General features: G+C 36.6%; 1 protein-coding gene and 2 pseudogenes across 1 annotated transcript; 2 read left to right on the top strand and 1 right to left on the bottom strand.

The window, feature by feature from the left end:
• Nucleotides 1–225: 225 nt before the first annotated feature.
• LOC111213281 lies at nucleotides 226–4106 on the bottom strand (annotated as a pseudogene).
• A 2942-nt stretch (nucleotides 4107–7048) lies between these two features.
• LOC125575638 (cysteine-rich receptor-like protein kinase 24) lies at nucleotides 7049–11443 on the top strand. Its single transcript, XM_048745673.1, has 8 exons — nucleotides 7049–7801; nucleotides 7961–8080; nucleotides 8159–8221; nucleotides 8308–8429; nucleotides 8501–8714; nucleotides 8801–9038; nucleotides 9115–9268; nucleotides 9364–11443. Exons 1-8 carry the CDS (start codon nucleotides 7063–7065, stop codon nucleotides 9694–9696), a joined length of 1983 nt encoding a protein of 660 aa, XP_048601630.1. The 5' UTR covers nucleotides 7049–7062; the 3' UTR covers nucleotides 9697–11443.
• A 4602-nt stretch (nucleotides 11444–16045) lies between these two features.
• On the top strand, nucleotides 16046–19163 carry LOC125575201 (annotated as a pseudogene).
• The last annotated feature ends 2304 nt before the right edge of the window (nucleotides 19164–21467 follow it).

Genomic DNA, 21467 nt, shown 5'->3' with positions numbered 1-21467 from the left:
TTTTGGAACTCGTAGATCCGGTCATTGGATGAAATCATTAGATGCGTCCATATTGGGTTATTGTGCGTTCAAGAAAATCCAGTTATCTACAAATCAGAATCTTCAATAGAAAGGATATAACATCTGAACTGTACTAATAATAGCATCATCTTACAGCATTCCACACAAGCATGTAAGTTATGCTTAGAACGGACAAACAATATGCCTGGTTGAAGGAAACCGAACTTTACAACAAAGTATCATTTTCTTACTTGCCGGGTACAGAATGTAAATTCAAAATGGAACCAGCTTAGCTTAGACGATTGTTTGTTCATTGTAGATGCGTAATACTTTATTAGCCTTGAATCATATATCATAACTTCTACATTGATGTCGTCTTTTGTCTTCAACGGGGAGCTACGCTAGTAATGGAAGCATCATCTACTGAACATAGAGCAGACGTATGCGTAGATGGACCTACTTTCTCTACTTTTTCGTCCCTGCTTCGGAAGAAGAATCCAGGTGGTCGAGGTTTGGCAAGAGCAATCGAACTGGTAGTGAGCATCTGGACTACTGCTGACATAGTTGGACGATCTTCAGCTTCTTCTTGAACGCACAGTAAAGCGATATGAATGCATCTGGTAATTTCGTTTGTTTGATAGTCATCTTGAAAGGACGGATCCACGAGCTCTAACGGCAATCCGTTGCTCCATAGTCTCCAACTCTGTAAAACATATTAATAATTAAAATTTTGGTCACTGTTGAATAAGGCGGCAAAAGCTTCAAAAATATTAAGTTGTAGACTCACGTATGTAACCAAGTTACCAGCACTACCATCCATTTCATAGAGACTACTGTTCTTCTTGCCGCTGATAATCTCAAGAACTAAGACCCCAAAACTGTAGACATCTGATTTCATGGAAAAGTGTCCATACATTGCATACTCTGGAGACATGTAACCACTGCCACAATACTTGAATGTTTAGTTAAACGTAAACATATAGCAGCCTACAGAAGCAATAATGGCAAGGCTAAAACTTACTAGGTTCCGACTACTCTTCTAGTATTGGCTTGGGTTTGGTCAATTCCAAAAATTCTCGCCATTCCAAAATCGGCAACTTTTTTGGTTCATATCGGCATCTAAAAGGATGTTACCTGCTTTAAGGTCACGATGTATGATTGTGAGTCGTGAATCTTGATGAAGATATAGAATTCCTCTAACAATTCCTCCAACTATCTTGTATCTTTTTGCCCAGTCTAGCTTGTTTTGCATCGTAGAGTCTGCTCTTAAAATAGTCAAAACAAAGAACGGAATGTAATTTGAAAAATATTTTAGGCTAGTATTGAACTCATCTGACCAAAAAGGAAGTAGTCGAGGCTTTTGTTGTGCACAAACTCATAGATGAGTATCTTTTCTTCTCCTTCCAAACAAAACCCAAGCAGCCTTACCAAATTTCGGTGCTGCAGCTTTGCCACAACAACAACTTCGTTTTCGAACTCTCTTTTACCTTGTCCCGATGTATTTGATAGCCTCTTCACCGCAACTTGTACTCCACTAGGAAATGTTCCCTACAAGAGTACATTGTTTTTAAATTAGTAGAACTGGGTGCAAATTACTCATCATGAAAATAAAATTTTTTATTTTAAGATTCATTTTTGTTGAAATTTTTTATTAGTAAAAACATGAAACGTTTCCTTTCGTCAAAACATATCGTTTTCTAACTTTTTTTATTCACATTTGATGATAATTTGTACGTAGAGGAATGACATTAAAAATTAAATAAATTGGAAGATGTATTCATTGAAAATATAAGTGAGGTTGGAAGCTTTTCCTAAAGACCGTGTAAAGAACTCATGTTTTAATAACACTATAACTAAGTGATTTTTTTCGTGTTTATGAATGGATATACATATTTATAAAATAATTAAATTATAATTAATTTACATTTTATGTTTGTTTGTTTATAAGTTTTAAATGATTTTATAGTTTATATACATAAACGTAGCATATTAACATAGACTTATTCTTGGATTATGTTATTTCAAATTTGATATCTTTTATAAAAAGAAACAAAATATTGTCAAGTTATATTATGTTTTTAAAATAAAAAGATAAAAAATAAAAAATAAAAAATAAAAATAGTAGTAATTACAAAAAAATATTTTTAACGTCCTCACGAAAAAACTAAACCCGAAATCCTAATCCCTAAACCCTAAATCCGAAATCCTAAACCATTGGATAAACTTTAAATCCTTAGATAAATCATAAACTCTAAATCAAAAACACTAAACACTAAAACATTCAAGGATTTAGAATTTTAGTGTTTAGTGTTTCTAATTTAGAATTTATGATTCATCCAAGGATTTAGGGTTTACTCAAGAGTTTATGGTTTATCCAAGGGTTTATCCAAGGGTTTAGGGTTTACCTAAGGATTTAGAGTTTTGGATTTATGGTTTAGTGATTAGGATTTAGGGTTTAGTGTTTTGCTGACGACGTTAACAATATTTTTTTTCAAATTTTTTTTTGTAACTACTATTTTTTTTTTTACATTTTTATTTAAAAAACATAATATAAGTTGACAATATTATGTTTTTTAAAATATCAAATTTAAAATAATAAAATCATATTGGTTGGTGAACCGAGGTTCACCCTAAGGGATTGAATCCAATAATAACTCATTAACATATATGGAGAAATACGTAAGCAATTAATTAATTAATACCTTATAGACTTGGCCAAAACCACCTTGGCCGAGTTTGTTTTCTTGGGAAAACTTACCGGTTGCTGCCTCGATTGCTTTAAAATCAAACTGAAGTGAGCCTGCAGTTGCGATATCGTCGCCATCTGTAGAAACGACTTAATTAAGGAAAAGGACACACAAGGATATCCATTAGAACTGAGAAAATAGCTTATCACTGGACTAGTGGAGCCTTTACCAGCTAGTGGTTCAGTTTCATAAGCTGTCGTTTTTCTCTTTGCCCGAAAAATTAAAACAGCTACGAGAAGCAGAAAAATAACAGTGATTGGAACAACAACAGCTATGGCAATGACAGTGGAGTTTCCGCCGTCTCCTGTATTGACATGGGAAGAAGTGTTGTTTTAGCAAAAAAAAACTTGCAGCTTAGGTTGCAGCTAAAACATGTAATTAAAGGAATAGAAGAATGTTCAGACCCGGCCGTGGTGAAGGAATTGAAATTGGCGGTGGTGGAGGAGGAGCTGAATGGAGCTGAGGTTGAGGTGTTCGATCGGCAGCGGCTTCATTGTAAAACAGGTAAAGCTCGAACCTCGAAAAACAGCTCGGCACCATAACTCTTCCCCCGATTCTGTCAGTGGGCAACTGATTGATGATCCGGTCCAAACAGTCTTGGCTCGTCAGATCAGGAGTGCACTGAACCAGTCCGTTCAAAGTCTGGAAATCAGTTGGATTTCCGGGAACTGTTGGATGCCACGGTGGCTGCTTGGTTCATCGTGGACAAGACCAATCTGTGAACCAAACTAGGTTCGATGTAATACTCTGGGTGTTGTCCATGCTAAATTCTCCATTGGCGTTCAGGGTCGAGAGAATGTTCCCGTTAAGAGTATCTGAGCATACACTCTTCGTAATAGAGCGTCACCTCTCTCGTTGACGGCAAAGGCGACGCATCTACGGCAAACTTCCGGCGTGACATCTCCGCGGCAGAGGTAAAGTCCGGTGACTCTGTCGGGAGGTTGCCCGACGGTGGCGCTCTGGGATCCGGTGGCGTAGGAAGCGTTGGGAGAAGAGAGAGAAGACAAAAGGGTTCTGAGATTGGCCAAGTAAGTGCTGTTTCTTGAGAAAGTAGTGGTATTTGGACAGATAAGGTGTACGAATCTGGGATCTTGAGCAAAAGTTCCGAAGCTAGTGAGAAAGGAGAAAAGGAAAAGGAAGACGAAAGTGGAAGAAGACATAACTGGAGTTTCTTGATTTGTGTTTTTCATCATGTGAATATCTATATGATATAATGTATAATGTCTCCTTCACCGGCAACGTCAACCAACGTCAACGTCAAGCGATTATTATAGGTCAAATAATACCATTTTGATATACTAATCAAATACTTAACTTTTCTAAATTTTAAAATCCGACGATATTGAATAGTCTTGGAAAATTAGCATCAAAGGACTTGTCATCGATTTAGAGTAGTCTAATTAGTAATTAAGGATACCGAAAGGAGCGGGCATGAAACGGAGCTTTAGCTGTGCAGAAAATCCTAGAGTGAAAACGATTTGAGTCTTCATTTCAATCCAAAATATTACTTTTTTAGCGTATTTGTCATAAATTTTCTTTAATGTGCATCGATACAGACACATTAGAGATAAACCTTTCATGTATCCATTATATATGGATCCATTCTAAAACCTTGAACTTATTGCTTATCAAAAGAAACTTTAGACTAAAATTCTATTAACGTCCATTTGTCGAAAATACTAAAAGATTTAGTGTCTTAGATGCATTATATCGCTTACGTCTCAGGCACGTAATAAGTGAAGAGTGGAATTGGTTGACGATCTTTAGAGCATCATTATCCCAGCAATCAAGAAAGGTTGTTTAAATTATTTATTTTTTGTCTGAATAAAAAAATAAAAAGTTAAAAAGTGTACCAATCAGCGGGTCACCACGTGTTGGTGGGTCTCACAAACAGTACAAGCAACGAAGAAAGCTCGGTACTTATTTTGCATGCGGAAACGACGATGCTTGTGTTTTTGGTGGAGCCCAGACCATAGGCAATCTTTTTTGCTGGCATAAAGATGCTCTTAGATCTCTTGTCCATTCCCGTTCTTGTGAGCAGTCAGGCCCAAAATCAATCATAGGGCCCTTTCATTCTTTATGAGGTTTAATTATATAAAGCCCATTGTTGACTAGTGAAAAGGGGTTTTGTGGGTAAAATTAGGATTCTGCGCCATTATATACATACACGCAGGAATGACTTTTTTTTTTTTTTTAAACACACTTGCATTAAAACATTCAAACAAAGGTAGGTGGGGCAATTAAGCCAAGTTCAAAAGATAAACTCTGTTTTGCTAGGGTGTCTGCAACAATATTATTGTCTCGAGAGATCCATTTAAAAGAAACGAAATCAAAAGAGGAGGTAACTGAGAGGATATCAGTTAGAATTCCATAAAGACCAGCGAGGGATGCTTCTGTCTGCAGGGCTTTGATCAAGACCGCTGAGTCCGATTCGATTCTGATCCGAGCTAAGCCCAGTTCCCTGCACTTCAGGACCGCTTCGCGAACTGCTAAGCCTTCAGCGACTAACGGCGAGCTCACATGGTGAGCAGGGGAGGAGAATGACGAGCTTCTGTCTTGCGAGGCAATCGTCCACCCTAGTCCTGCAATATTCAATCTTTCATTCCAAGCAGCATCAGTTTTTATCAGGGCGCAATCCATAGGATTTGTAACTGAAGATGGCGGAGTCCGGGCAGACTGTGGGTGTGAAATTTGGCTGGTGGCCCATTCGCGAGCACAAGCCACTGCCTTTGAGAGCGTTTCCTCGGCGGTGAAGATCCTGTCATTAAAAACAAGCTTGTTCCTAGCAATCCAGATTTGCCATAAGATCCAAGGAGCTAAGGGTCCTTCAAATATGCCAGTGGGAGGTAAGTTTTTCTTGCTTATAAGGTTGTTCCATATACTCCTCAAAGCTATAGATTCGCTGTACTCAATGCTAGGAAAAACAGGGGCTGATGTCCAGACCTGTTTCGCAAAGGAGCAGTGAAAGAACAGATGATCTATAGTTTCAGGAAGATTGCATCTCTTGCATTTTCCTTCCACATTGATCTGACGAGCTCTGAGTGCTTCTCCAGCTGGGATGGCCCCGTGTATTGCTTTCCACACAAACAGTTTGACTTTTGGAGAGATCTTTAAGTTCCATACATTCTTCCTCCACTCATATGAAGCGTCAGCCTGTGAGAGTTCCAGTTCCATGTCTCGGTTAGAGAGAGCAACCGCGTAGCCCGTCTTTGTAGAGTACTCGCTTGAGGTTGTGTTCAGCCATGAGAGCTTATCCGGAGCCCCCGTGAGACTAGGTTTGATTGCCAAAATTCTATGTTCCTCAAATGGGAGAATTCTCTGGATCATGTTCCGATTCCATTCCCGTGTAGACGGTAGTAGAAGATCAGCCACTGTTAGGTTTTGGAATTCTTCCGGGGGTGGTCCCATCGGCCGTAGTGGGGAAGTGATGCTGAGCCAAGGCTTCTCCCAAATGTTGATACTTTCACCATTTCCCCCTTCCCAGCCTGCGCTCTTAAGGATGATGTCCCTTCCTACCAAGATTCCACGCGAACCATGTGAGATAGCAGTCTTTGCTGTTACTATCAAGAAATCTTCGGTGGAACAGTACTTTCCAATTAAAATTCTTCCTAGCAGGCTATCTGGTTTGTTGATGATTCTCCAGCTGATTTTTGCCAAGAAAGCTTCATTGAAACTTTGAATATCTCTGAAGTCGAGCCCTCCTTGCTCCTTGGGTCGGATTAGCTTGGACCAAGCGATCCATGCCATTTTGCTGCTTCCGTCGCAGTTATCCCACCAGAATCTAGTGAGCGCTGATTGGATTCTTTTACAAAGAGAGACTGGGAGCTGGAAACAAGACATAGCATGGGAAGGAACCGCTGAGAGCAAACTTTTGAGCATCGTCATTTTCCCGGCTGTTGATAGGAATCTATTAGACCAGCCTTTTGCCTTCTGCTTTTTCCTGTCTACAATGGATGAGAAGAGATCTCGTTTTGATCTGCCGAAGTGTTCCGGCAGTCCGAGGTAAAACTTAACTCAACACGCAGGAATGGCTACTTCCTACTTAATTCAACAAGACCGGTTACTGTGTAGCTAAAACTAATTAATCAAAATTTATGAAACAAGCAATAAGACTTGGTCAGGATGACAACAGAGCCATCAACTGTTCATCAAAGTCAATTTGAGAAAGTTCAATGACGATTTTTCAGTTTTGTACAGCACAAAGAGATTGAAATCAAAGTTGAAAATCCATGCCTGAAAAATTATATCATTCAAGACTCAAGGTTTTTAATTTAAGACATTCAAACACACAGTTATATTGAAAAATAAAAACAAAATGATCAACTTATTAGTATCCTTCTGGTTTGTGCTCATAAGCTCTGTCTACGCAAATACTTGCTTTAACAGATCTGGTTTCTTCGCATTGAATGGTGCGTACGACTTAAACCGACAAGCCATGCTCTCTTCCCTTCCTTCTAACGTCACAGCTAATGATGGCTTCTATACCACGTCGACGGGACAAGATTCCAACAGAGTATACGGTTTAGGGATGTGTTTCCCAGGTACTGAAGCACAATCTTGTTCTGATTGTATCACCGCTGCGTCTAATGGGTTGGTAAAGAACTGTACCAACCAGATAGATGCTCTAGACTGGAGGATGTATGGAACTACACTTTGTCTTGTGCACTACTCAAACCGCTCGTTTTACGGATCGCTCGATATGGAAATTATACGGAGTGATAATTATACTAGAGATGTTCAGGCTAACATGACGGATCTAGAGCTTACATGGGAGGCTTTGATGATTGGTTTGATAGATCAAGCTTCCTCTTTGTACTACGCAGCGAGAACGCAGAAGCTTCAGTCGTCTATCTCCCACGTTTACGGTGTTGTGCAGTGCAGTAGAGACATATCTCTTGAAAACTGCACCCGGTGTCTACAACAAAACGTGATTGAGTATAGGTCTTGTTGCCGTGGGAGAGAAGGAGGCATTTTTTCTAGGCCGAGCTGTTTCATTCGGTGGGAAGTTTATCCGTTCTTGGCACTTTTGGATAATATGCCTCCTCTTGAGAAAGGTAAGATCATGTATCATAATCTTTGTTGTTCCTAGGTTAAACAAAACATGTTTAAACTTTTTTTTTTCTGTTCTGTTCTTGTTGGTTTTTAATTTTTATTCTGCTCTACTCATGCTAGTTTCCCTTAATCCCAATCAATGGTGATGTGGGTTCGTGCAGATGGAAAAGGTATTTCTACAGGAACTATTGTGGCAATTGTCCTTGTTCCCATCTTGTTGCTTGCTCTAGGATTTGCTATTTGGAAGAGGAGAAAATCGCATAAAGCATTTACAACTGCAAGTGAGTTTCCGCTTTTTTTTTTGGTACAGAGACAGATCAAAACATAAGTAGTTTCTTAAATTTTTATATGTTCTTCAGATGGTTATTTCTCTGCTGCAATGAGATTAAAGAATCCTTATGATACTGAACCGCTAGATAACGGTAAAGAGATACGAATTTGATATAGAAATGTAATGACCCTAGGAAACTCTCCAGTGATGTAATACTACGTTAATTTCGTTCTGCAGCTGAGGATGATATTTCAACTTCAGGTTCACTTCAATTCGATTTAAAAGCTATCGAGGCTGCAACAAGTAATTTTCACAACATTAACAAGCTTGGTCATGGTGGATTTGGAGAAGTTTACAAGGTATAGTGTTTGTGATAGAAACTTGACGAGAAAGCAAACAAATATATTCTGATAAATCATGAGACGTGCAGGGAACGTTTCCGAATGGAACAGAGATTGCTGTGAAGAGACTATCTAAAACTTCAGGACAAGGTGAAAGAGAATTCAAGAACGAGGTGCTTCTTGTAGCTAAACTTCAACATAGAAATCTTGTTAGGCTTCTTGGGTTTTGTGTCCAAGGAGAGGAAAGGATATTAGTCTACGAGTTTTTGCCCAACAAGAGTCTTAACTACTTCCTCTTTGGTGGTAAGTAAAATAGGAACAAATATTATTCTCTGAAAGCTTAATTTTTAATCTCATGATAGTCTAATGGGTCAATGAGGCATGTGCAGATTCAACAAAGAGGAGCCAATTAGATTGGACAAGACGGTACAAGATCATTGGAGGGATCACTCGAGGAATTTTGTATCTTCATCAAGATTCACGGCTTACAATCATACACCGTGATCTCAAGGCCAGCAATATTTTATTAGATGCAGATATGAACCCGAAAATTGCGGATTTTGGTATGGCTAGGAATTTTAGAATAGACCAAACGGAAGATAACACAGGAAGAGTAGTTGGAACATTGTAAGTATTTGTCCGGTTTAGTTATAATCTGTAACTCTTTATTGTTTTTGATAAGTTATATGCGATGTTTTTTCAGCGGTTACATGCCGCCGGAGTATGTTGCGAATGGGCAGTTCTCGACTAAGTCTGATGTGTATAGTTTTGGAGTATTGATTCTAGAGATTATTGGTGGAAAAAAGAATAGTAGCTTCCACGAGATAGATGGTTCAACAGGCAACTTGGTTACATATGTTAGTAAATTTCCACACTATCTCACAATTTGCTACTTCATTTATAGTAATGATTGTTGCGCTGAACAGTAGTTTCTTGGGAAACAAATAAACAGGTATGGAGGCTTTGGAACAATGATTCATTGTTGGAATTCGTAGATCCGGTCATAGGAGATAACTATGATAAGTATGAAGTCATAAGATGCGTCCATATTGGGTTATTATGTGTTCAAGAAAATCCAACAGATCGTCCAAGCATGTTCACAATATTTCAGATGCTCACTAATACTTCAATTACACTGCCTGTGCCCCAACCTCCCGGGTTTTTCTTCAGAGTCAGATCAGAGAATATCCCATTAGCTGAGAGCTTTCAGCCAGGTCCGTCCACTAGCATGTCCATTGCTTGTTCTGTAAATGATGCAACGATCACGTGTGTTAGTCCTCGTTGAAAGCCAGGCTATTGTGTAATATATATATTCTTTAATTTCATAAACGAGTATTAGTAATGAAACCTAGTGAAGTAACTTGGGTGAGAATCCATGCACCTGTTTTGTAACCTAGTGAAGTCAGGTATCAAGACCGTCATGAAGTTCATCCACAGCCAAACATCTATCTTATCAGTCATTTACCATTGCACTGAAACAGAAAATCGATCTCCCTTACAAAATTCAAATGTCTCCTTTGTAAAACAAGACATTTGCTATAAAAAGGGAAGCAATTTCTCTCCCAATAGATCTGGTGGTTGTAAAACCCTGAAAGTATACGTGTACAGATTAATATAGTCGAGTCTTCTTAACGGAGAAGTCTCGGTGAAGCGTCCCTGCCCTAATCGTCTTGGACTGGTCCATGAGATCCAACAAGAAAATATTTTTACTCTTTCTTATGATTTTTTTTGTCAAAACAATTCTAGGATTCACGTACTTGTTTGCTCTCTCGAAGTCAAAGAGAAGTTCCAGGTCTTAACTTATTCTTGGTTTCTCCACACTCCTTTAGGCGTAAGGGATCTTCATGAATTCATATAGTGCACATGAATTCTTATATTTTTATGTTCTTTATAAAACGCTGGAATTGCGACTTTTACTTAATCTCCTCTCACCGATCACCCTTTGTTTCCTCACCTTTTCAAATTAGACATTCTTCGTGTACATGTATGGACTCTTATACAAAAGTCAGTACTCTCTATCTTAGCTTTTAACTACTCGGTTAGCTCTAACACTAAAGCCTTTAATTTGGGCTTGCAATGTTTTATTTTTTTCTGCAATTTATATACGAACTTGAGGAAATTTTATCAGGTCTTTGCAAGCGTGGGCCAGTTTCTTTCGACGACACATATATATACTAGGCTCGGTGTGTTAACTGATCTAAACGAATATTGTTTTGCAATTTCACTGAGCCTCAAAATATGTTTTTTTGTCAAATCGCTAAATTATATATTTTTTTTGTAAAAACCGTAAAATTATATGTTTTCAACCAAAATCACTAAATTATATATTTTTTTGTCAAAACCGTAAAATTATGTGTTTTCAACCAAAATCGCAAAATCATATATTTTTTTCTTATAAAAACCTGTAAAATTACTTTTCCTTCTAAAGCCATAAAATCATATTTTCTACTGGCAAAGTCATATTTTTCTGCAAAACCGCAAAATATATTTTTCTCCGCTAAAATAGCAAAATTAAATTTTCCCATTGAAACCATAGAATAACTTTTTCTAGGCCAAAACAATAAAATCATATACTTTTCTTCCAAAATTGTAAAATCGCTTATTCTCACATCAAGATGTAGATGCAAGTTAAGAAAACAAACAAAGTTACATCTAGATGAATGTACAACAAATATACAAATGAACAACATCCAAATAGAGTATATCTAAATAAGATGTTGTTTCCATCTAAATGGAGCAGATTCCAGTTGTACAAAAGAACTGCCTTTTACTTTTTCCCATCATTGTTTGTATGTTCCCAAGTTCATATTAAATTTTCAATAGTTTCAATATTTATTTTCTCGTTTTCTTTTTAAAAGTACTAGGATAAATCCGCCCTACGGGCGGAACAATAGTTTAAAAATAATATTGAAACATCTTATATTTGAATGAGCATTTGTAAATATAAATTTATTTTAATTATAAATATAATTTTCACTATTTGTTATTTTATTTTTGGTAGAGATCACAAATGTTTTTTGATTATGATGGTATTTAGAATAAATATCTTTAGAATGGTAGTTGATTATTTTCTGTAAGATAAATATAGATTATTTCTTATTTTTGTATGTGTATTTTTGAATTCATTGGAATTTTGGAAATAAAAACATGTTCTCGAAAAAAAAAATTGATTCAAATGATGTTGAAACTCACAAATCATAGATTGAACTCAATGGTTTAGATGTAGACAAATGAACTAACTCTTTAGAAGTAAACACCTTCTATCTTTTTTGTTTCACATGATATGATCTATTTTGACTTTCGAGCTTTACATGACATTTATTCTTAGTAAACTTACATTGTGATACACTAACCAAATGATCTGTGTGTTTTCTCGCTCTTTAGAAAATCTGTTCATAACATAAAGTAATGCTTGCCTTAATAAGTTTCTTGAGGGAAAATCATACATGCTGCAACATCATGTTGCAACATCTCTGGGTTAGGATTTTGAACCGAAAAAAATAAGATCACACCAGTTCTCACTATGGTCACTTGGGCAGCAAGATGGAATCGCATTATCTGACGAAGCTGCTCTCTAAGGTGTTCAACCAAAGCCTGAACCGTTTAATATTATAGTTACATATTTTATATGATTATTCTGATTTTCAAGTCTTTGTTTTGTTATTATTCTTATTACAACATTTGCTTTGTGGTAACAATGTAGAGCTTTGAGCTAGCAAATTTCAGTTCATCTGAAACTCTTGGATAATATTAGCAAAAATGGTAGAATATATAACAAACCTATGAAGTAAAAAAAGGACAAATTCTGACTACATGAACATGTTTGGTCTCAAAACTTGTGTTTTCTAGAAATTGATCTTGAAGACATACTTCTTGGGACCAAACTAAGTTGACATTGTTCTTTTTAATCCAATCATCTTTTATCTTCTTCATTTCAAGCTTCCATGATAACCAACTTAATTTTTTCCCATCTCTCCAGTATTCCACCATTAGTTAATCCCGTTGCAACCTTAATTCAACAAATGCAATCTTCATCAAACTGTTCATCTATCATACACTAATAAAATATTTAACCAAACATTAATTTTATATTATTTTGTAAAATATTTATGGGTTTATCTGTGAATTAACCAAAAAAAAGGAAATCAGATTTGTAGAGAAAAGGTAGAGAGATTGAAATTAAAAAAAAAAGAGGAAAAAGGGTGTGGTTTTAGTTAGTTAGTGATTTATAGTTTTTCTGTTGGTTATTTCACATAATTTCCCACTTAATATTTGTTTTTATTTTGATAGTTTGGATATATGTTATGCATAATGCATTATTTTCGTAAATGAATCGGTGTTGTTTACTAATTTTTAATAGATTGTTGAGGTTTTTTAGTAGTTAACTAAAAAAAATTAATATATTTATTTTATGTTTTTAAATAATTTATGATGTATTTAATTCAGACAGTGAAATTATATTATTTTATTTTCATATCAATATTTGTTTTTGTTTATTTTGTATTGTATTTTTTTATTTTTAATATATGAATTTTTGTTGTCCTATTTTATCAAAATTTTATATATTCGTAAAATTCACTTCTAAAACTTTTTGTTGTCTTGAGTTTGGTTAAAACCGAAAATTGAAATCGTAAATAGGTATTGTCTTGAGTTTGGTTAAATCTGAAAAAAATATAAGTCCTTGGATTTAAAAGACAACAGTTTTCTTGTAGAAGAAAAGCGAGAGGATTAGCATGTAGAAACTTATGTGAGAAAGGAATAGGCTTCTTCTTCCTCATGCTGCTCAAGTACCTTCGAGCTTTACTGTTCCTAACATTCACACTGATTGCACGCATTTCAGCCAAAAAAGTAACAATGCAACTGTGAAAACTGGAAAGGGACACTGGACCTTTCAATGGCTTCCGCAGATGGAATTCCCAACATATTATAGTCATCAAATCCAACTGATAGACATGGATCACCTGTTCACCTGGGTAAAAGAGGTTTCCCTGCAAGAGCTCTGCAAAAATGCACCTTATACTTCATATATTTATTGTCGGTGTGTACTGAACATAAGAAAATAATTTCAAAAAGGAACATTACAAAGACAATTACAATCTACAACGATAACATGTGTTAAAATAATGTGTGATTATGATAACAAAGTTTAACATCAAATGAGACAGTGATTTTCCGAAGAACCTGTCATAATAACTTCATGGGTCATAGTGAAAGCAAAACATACATAACAATGGACCATATCACCACGATTCGTCATAGTGGAATTGACGCAACACCATTTCACAAACTCAACGGGCATCGTCTGCTGCTCAGGTTTCAACCACACTATCATCCTCCTGATCTTCTTCATTCAGCAATGCCTCTGCACCGTAAACATCTTGAAACGTCAACTCTCCTCTTGAAACCATAGCTCTTTTCTGCATAAGAAATTAACAGATACATGAACCCAAAAAAAATCGTGGCAGAAAAAGTTATACATAATGAGGAAAATAAATGGTTTAAAGTTCTGGATGATGATACCCCAGTGTGTCCATTGCTAAGCTCATCGGGATGAGTTTCTTCACCACCATTGCCATGTTTTCTTTTTGAACCCAAAAAGAACTCTGAAGAGAGTTTCTACACCAATGTTACCTCACCAGTGACCGAAACTACTAACCATCAATTTTCTCAGGGCAAAAGTAGAAGCAAAAAGGGTAGCTTTTTAAATAATGTGGAGAGACAAATCAAAGCCGAACTTAATGTCAATTATATAGACCCACATACGAACACAATATCTGCAGCCTTTGGATCGCGAACCCTAGCCAACAAATTTGATAAGAACATATGTAGAGATGTGAAGATGATATAAACTCTACATAAGAAGATTTTATATTCACATTTGACAGTAGCTGATGTCTATGACAATCGCATATTCTTTAGTGAGTGAAAGTACTTAATTAGCTTCCGATGTTGGATTTACTTTGCCGTTTACGGCGAATGTTCCACAAAGAAGAACAAATATGATGTTCAGAGTATGCAATGGGAGGTCTTATAAGCCAATATTATAAAATGGATTCGTTACATGCGAATAAATGTACAACACATCTTGGAAAAAATCAACAATACCTTGATAGATCCATTATTTGTTCCTCCTTTAGCATGCATTTACTTTTGGTTGGTACCTGCCTTGAGACATGGAAACTGTTATTTGCTGCAAAGAAGGAAAGCTGCAACCAAATACCGAATTCTCGATGGTGTTAATTTACTGCAAATAGCGTAGCTGTGCTTCTTAGTTTCATAGAGGCGATTTCTTAAAGTAAGAGATCACCCGAGAATCTGTTTGTTCTGTTAGGTATTTTTCGGTCTCACTCAAAATGTTTGTTATGTTCTCAAAAGTGAATGTTTCACAATCAAAGACAGTGAACCGTACATAGCTACATAACAAAGAGACTGAAGAGTACATGAAACAGAACATCAAAGATGGAGAAATTGAGGACATAAACGAAGAAAATTCAGACGAGAGATCTTTATTCTACAATGGTCTAAGCCAAGGTAGAACCTTTCCTTACAAAGACGCATATAATCATATCGGGTCCAAGACTACATTACTTCATCAGTTTGGTAGAAAATCAAGATGGTAATGAGCTAAAGCCAGAAACTTGAGAGCAGAGATATATATAGATAGATCGAAGCTAAAAACCTCTACATGTATTTTCTCTGTTTGCTCGTTTGATTCTTCCTTTGTAAGTAAGAAACTGACAAAAAAAAAAAAAAAAAACTTGAATCTTTGACATGTATAAGCTTTCTGATAGGTTACACAAACACACGAATTGTCTAACAATTGAAGATTACGACTCTCACATCAAAATCTAAAATTACAGCGAGAATCAGAACCAATTGGAAAAGGAAATAATAAGCTGATTAATATACTCAAAATCTACGCCTGAAAAACGTTAAACTCAAATGTTAAAGGAAAAGGGAATGGTTTGTTTTGGAAATCGCCGGGGCATCAAGGAGAAGCATACGACGCCCATAAGCTCGCCACCTCTTTTCACATTCTTGGCCTCCCAGACGGTGGTGCTACAGCTACCAGCTTTCAAATCAATAAGGAGGAAATATGAGTTAGCCACTCTGCTCAAAGAAGAAGATTTTTTTAGTGTTGTGAGGAGTGAAAGGATGATGTTTACAGATGAATGCATACCTTTTTTATAGCTAAAGATTGACCGACTGGAAGAGAAGTGCATTGAATGAGGAATCTTGATAAGAGTGGGGAGAATGAGTTAAGACCATCAATCAAAGCATCCGTAACGGTCTGGAGGAGAGGAACCTCAAACGAAAACGTCACAAACAGAGTTCGATCCAGAGTTTCTTCATGACGATTCGTGTAACATAAAACTCCATAGTCGGTTGACATGATGAACCCTAGAAATCCATGGACGTAATGTCTGAAGAAGGTCAAGGTAAGAATTCGGCTTTGATTTTGTTTTGTTATGAGCCCAAATAACGTTAGTCCAAGCCAATCAAAACGCAGCGTATGATTGTAAGGGACATGTGTCACCAAGTACAGGAGATGAGAGCTCTTCTTTATAATAGATAGATAGATGTATAAGATGTGAATGCCTCCTTTGTAAAACAAGACCCAATTTTGCAATTAAAAGGGGACGCAGTTTCTCTCCCAAGAAATCGAATACCTGGGAAGGGGCCATCGATCTGAATCTGGTGGTTGTAAAACCCTAAAGTATACGTGTACAGATTAAAATAGTCTAGGCGAATGTCTTCTTCACCGAAGTCTAGGCGAATGTCTCTTCCCATGCTTTGACGAAAATACAATAAGAGTTAGGTCACGGTTTTACCAGAGCCATCGACTGTTCACCAAAAGTCCGCTTGGGAAAATTCAATGACGATTTGTCAAATTTGTAGACCACGGAGAGATTGAAAATAAAGTTGAAATTCCATGCTTGAAAAAAATTATATCTTTCAAGACTCAGAGGTTTTCATTTTAAGACATTCAAATTAACACAATTATAGGAAAGAACAAAATGATCAACTTATTAGTATCCTTCTGGTTTGTGCTCATAAGCAGCAGTGCCTACGCAAATACTTGCCTTAACAGATCTGGTTTCTTCGCACCCGATGGTACTTACGACTTAAACCGCCGAGTCATGCTCTCTACTCTTCCTTCTAACGTCACAGCTAATGATGGCTTCTATACAACGTCGACCGGACAAGATCCCAACAGAGTATACGGTTTAGGGATGTGTGTACCAGGTATTGAAGCAGGATCTTGTTCTGATTGTATCATGGCTGCCTCTAATGGGTTGGTACAGAATTGTACTACTCAGATAGAAGCTGTAGACTGGAGGATGTATAGAAATACACTTTGTCTTGTACGCTACTCAAACCGCTCGTTTTACTGATCGCTCGATATGGAAATTATACGGAGTGATAATTATACTAGAGATTTTCAGTTTAACATCACGGATCTAGAGATTACATGGGAGGCTTTGATGATTGGTTTGATAGATCAAGCTTCCTCTTTGTACTACGCAGCGAGAACGCAGAAGCTTGAGTCGTCTATCTCCCACGTTTACGGTGTTGTGCAGTGCAGTAGAGACTTATCTCTTCAAAACTGCACCCGGTGTCTACAACAAAACGTGATTGAGTATACATCTTGTTGCCGTGGGAGACAAGGAGGCACTATTTCTAGGCCGAGCTGTTTCATTCGGTGGGAAGTTTATCCGTTCTTGGCACTTTTGGATAATATGCCTCCTCTTGAGAAAGGTAAGATCATGTATCATAATCTTTGTTGTTCCTAGGTTAAACAAAACATGTTTGAAGTTTTTTTTTTTCTGTTCTGTTCTTGTTGGTTTTTAATTTTTATTCTGCTCTACTCATGTTAGTTTCCCTTAATCCCAATCAATGGTGATGTGGGTTCGTGCAGATGGAAAAGGTGTTTCTACAGGAACTATTGTGGCAATTGTCATTGTTCCTATCGTGTTGCTTGCTCTAGGATTTGCTATTTGGAGGAGGAGAAAATCGCATAAAGCATCAATTACAACTGCAAGTGAGTTTCCGCAATTTTTTATTGTACAGAGACAGATCAAAACATATGTAGTTTCTTTAATTTTTATATGTTTTCAGATGGTTATTTCTCTGCTGCAAAGAGATTAAAGAAGACTTATGATACTGAACCGCTAGATAACGGTAAAGAGATACGAATTTGATATAGAAATGTAATGACACTAGGAAACTCTCCAGTGATGTAATACTATATTAAATTCGTTATGCAGCTGGGGATGATATTTCAACTTCAACTTCAGGTTCACTTCAATTCGATTTTAAAGCTATCGAGGCTGCAACAAATAATTTTCACAACATTAACAAGCTTGGTCATGGTGGATTTGGTGAAGTTTACAAGGTAAGAGTGTTTGTGCTAGAAACTTGACGAGAAAGCAAACAAATATATTCTGATAAATTATGAGACGTGCAGGGAACGTTTCCCAATGGAACAGAGATTGCTGTGAAGAGACTATCTAAAACTTCAGGACAAGGTGAAAGAGAATTCAAGAACGAGGTGCTTCTTGTAGCTAAACTTCAACATAGAAATCTTGTTAGGCTTCTTGGGTTTTGTGTCCAAGGAGAGGAAAGGATATTAGTCTACGAGTTTTTGCCCAACAAGAGTCTTAACTACTTCCTCTTTGGTGGTAAGTAAAATAGGAACAAATATTATTCTCTGAAAGCTTAATTTTTAATCTCATGATAGTCTAATGGGTCAATGAGGCATGTGCAGATTCAACAAAGAGGAGCCAATTAGATTGGACAAGACGGTACAAGATCATTGGAGGGATCACTCGAGGAATTTTGTATCTTCATCAAGATTCACGGCTTACAATCATACACCGTGATCTCAAGGCCAGCAATATTTTGTTAGATGCAGATATGAACCCAAAAATTGCGGATTTTGGTATGGCTAGGAATTTCAGAATGGATCAAACGGAAGATAACACAGGAAGAGTAGTTGGAACATTGTAAGTATTTGTCCGGTTTAGTTATAATCTGTAACTCTTTATTGTTTTTGATAAGCTATATGCGATGTTTTTTCAGCGGTTACATGCCGCCGGAGTATGTTGCGAATGGGCAGTTCTCGACTAAGTCTGATGTGTATAGTTTTGGAGTATTGATTCTGGAGATTATTGGTGGAAAAAAGAATAGTAGCTTCCACGAGATAGATGGTTCAACAGGCAACTTGGTTACATATGTTAGTAAACTTCCACACTATCTCACAATTTGCTACTTCATTTAATTATAGTAATAATTATTGCTCTGAACACTAGTTTCCTGGAAAACGAATAAACAGGTATGGAGGCTTTGGAACAATGATTCATTGTTGGAACTCGTAGATCCGGTCATAGGAGATAACTATGATAAGTATGAAGTCATAAGATGCGTCCATATTGGGTTATTATGTGTTCAAGAAAATCCAACAGATCGTCCAAGCATGTTCACAATATTTCAGATGCTCACTAATACTTCAATTACACTGCCTGTGCCCCAACATCCCGGGTTTTTCTTCAGAGTCAGATCAGAGAATATCCCATTAGCTGAGAGCTTTCAGCCAGGTCCGTCCACTAGCATGTCCATTGCTTGTTCTGTAAATGATGCAACGATCACGTGTGTTAGTCCTCGTTGAAAGCCAGGCTATTGTGTAATATATATATTCTTTCATAAACGAGTATTAATAATGAAACCTAGTGAAGTAACTTGGGTGAGAATCCATGCACCTGTTTTGTAACCTAGTGAAGTCAGGTATCAAGACCGTCATGAAGTTCATCCACAGCCAAACATCTATCTTATCAGTCATTTACCATTGCTCCTTTGTAAAACAAGACAAAAGTTTGCTATAAAAAGGGAAGCATTTTCTCTCCCAATAGATCTGGTGATTGTAAAACCCTGAAAGTATACGTGTACAGATTAATATAGTCGAGTCTTCTTAACGGAGAAGTCTCGGTGAAGCGTCCCTGCCCTAACCGTCTTGGACTGGTCCATGAGATCCAACAAGAAAATATTTTTACTCTTTCTTATGATTTTTTTTGTCAAAACAATTCTAGGATTCACGTACTTGTTTGCTCTCTCGAAGTCAAAGAGAAGTTCCAGGTCTTAACTTATTCTTGGTTTCTCCACACTCCTTTAGGCGTAAGGGATCTTCATGAATTCATATAGTGGACATGAATTCTTATATTTTTATGTTCTTTATAAAACGCTGGAATTGCGACTTTTACTTGTTGATATGCCTTGAATCTGAATGTTACATCTAGGCGATGGATGTTACATCACGTACATCATACCGATTCGGTTGCATCAAGAGCGTTGCATCAAGTTATTATGGATGTTACATCTGATCGTGGGCTTAATCCCATGAGTCCGTTTAGTCTAGGGTTTTAGATGCGAGATGTTACTATATATATCTTGTATTCGAAGTAACCCTGAACTTGCACTTTGTAAGTTCAATATCGCCTCCAATAATAAGATCTCTCTTTGCCCGTGGACGTAGCCCTAAGGATGAACCACGTTAAATATATGTGTCGTAGTTACATCGCTTTTATTCATCTGTTTCCGCATCTGTTCCTTCTTACGTACGTTACAACATTACTTAATCTCTTCTCACCGATCACCCTTTGTTTCCTCACCTTTTCAAATTAGACATTCTTCGTGTACATCGAAAAGTCAGTGTCTTTATGTATGGACTCTCTATCTTAGCTTTTAACTACTCTGTTAGCTCTGAACACTAAAGCCTTTAATTTGGGCTTGCAATGTTTTTATTTTTTTCTGCAATTTATATAGGCTCGGTGTGTTAACTGATCTAAACGAATAATGTTTTGCAATTTCACTGAGCCTCAAAATATGATTTTTTTGTCAAAACCGTAAAATTATGTGTTTTCAACCAAAATCGCAAAATCATATTTTTTTTTATAAAAACCATAAAATTGTTTTTCCTTCTAAAACCATAAAATCATATTTTATACTAGCAAAATCATATTTTTCTGCAAAACCGCAAAATGTATTTTTCTCTGCCAAAATAGCAAAATTAAATTTTCCCATTGAAACCATAGAATAAATTTTTCTGGGCCAAAACAATAAAATCATATACTTTTCCTCCAAAATTGTAAAATCACTTATTCTCACATCAAGATGTAGATGCAAGTTAAGAAAACAAACAAAGTTACATCTAAATGAATGTACAACAAATATACAAATGAACAACATCCAAATAGTGTATCTAAATAAGATGTTGTTTCCATCTAAATGGAGCAGATTCCAGTTGTACAAAAGAACTGCCTTTTATTTATTCCCATCATTGTTTGTATGTTCCCATCATTGTACAAGATGAATTATATCAGTTAGTCAAAGTGATGTTAAGTTTGTTAATAATGACATCAGTTGTTATAACTGATGCTAAATTATCTATATTTTGTATCATTTACAAATAAATGATTAAAAACTGTATCATTTACTTTTGTGATACAATTTAAATGATACAATTCACACCTTTTTTTGTAGTGCTCGTGGTGTGGAGAAACTACTACATGTAAGCCAGTTGTAACAGTAAACATAAGTTAGACATTATAGTTCTTAAGTCAGCTTTTATATGTAATAAGTCAGCCGTTTCACATTTATTCTATTTTTCTTAATAGGGTCGTGTAACTGCCGCCAGAGATTTGACGGTACAAAGAATTGATGATCATTACACTGAAGTTAAATATGGATCTTCTGACGAGTATTTGAATGTTGTTAATTTAGTAGAGTGAAAGTGCACATGTCGGCGTTTAGAATGCGAGAAATTACCATGTGTATACGCAATCGCAGCTGCGGAGTACAACAATGTTTGTCGGATATCCATGTGCAGTCCTTACTATAACAGTGCATATTTGGTGAGCGCATACGCTGAATCGGCCATGCCGGCTGACTCGGCGCAACCTGTTCCAGAAATCGTGGCTAACCAACTGTGCTTGCCCCCATATATTCGTCAACAACCAGGAAGACCTAAGAAAATTAGGATGAAATCTGCTTTAGAAGTTG

Source organism: Brassica napus, chromosome C1, assembly GCF_020379485.1.
Source record: "Brassica napus cultivar Da-Ae chromosome C1, Da-Ae, whole genome shotgun sequence".
NCBI classification, from domain to species: domain Eukaryota; kingdom Viridiplantae; phylum Streptophyta; class Magnoliopsida; order Brassicales; family Brassicaceae; genus Brassica; species Brassica napus.
Note: the sequence above shows the minus strand (reverse complement) of the source record. Positions and strands in the feature narration are given on the sequence as shown.

Bases quoted from the DNA above. Each gene is read 5' to 3' on its own strand.
- LOC125575638 (XM_048745673.1), top strand. From the start codon at position 7,063: ATGATCAACTTATTAGTATCCTTCTGGTTTGTGCTCATAAGCTCTGTC. The intron at 8,222-8,307 runs GTAAAGAGATAC...TTCGTTCTGCAG, and splicing joins TACTGAACCGCTAGATAACG to CTGAGGATGATATTTCAACT. The intron at 8,715-8,800 runs GTAAGTAAAATA...AGGCATGTGCAG, and splicing joins TAACTACTTCCTCTTTGGTG to ATTCAACAAAGAGGAGCCAA.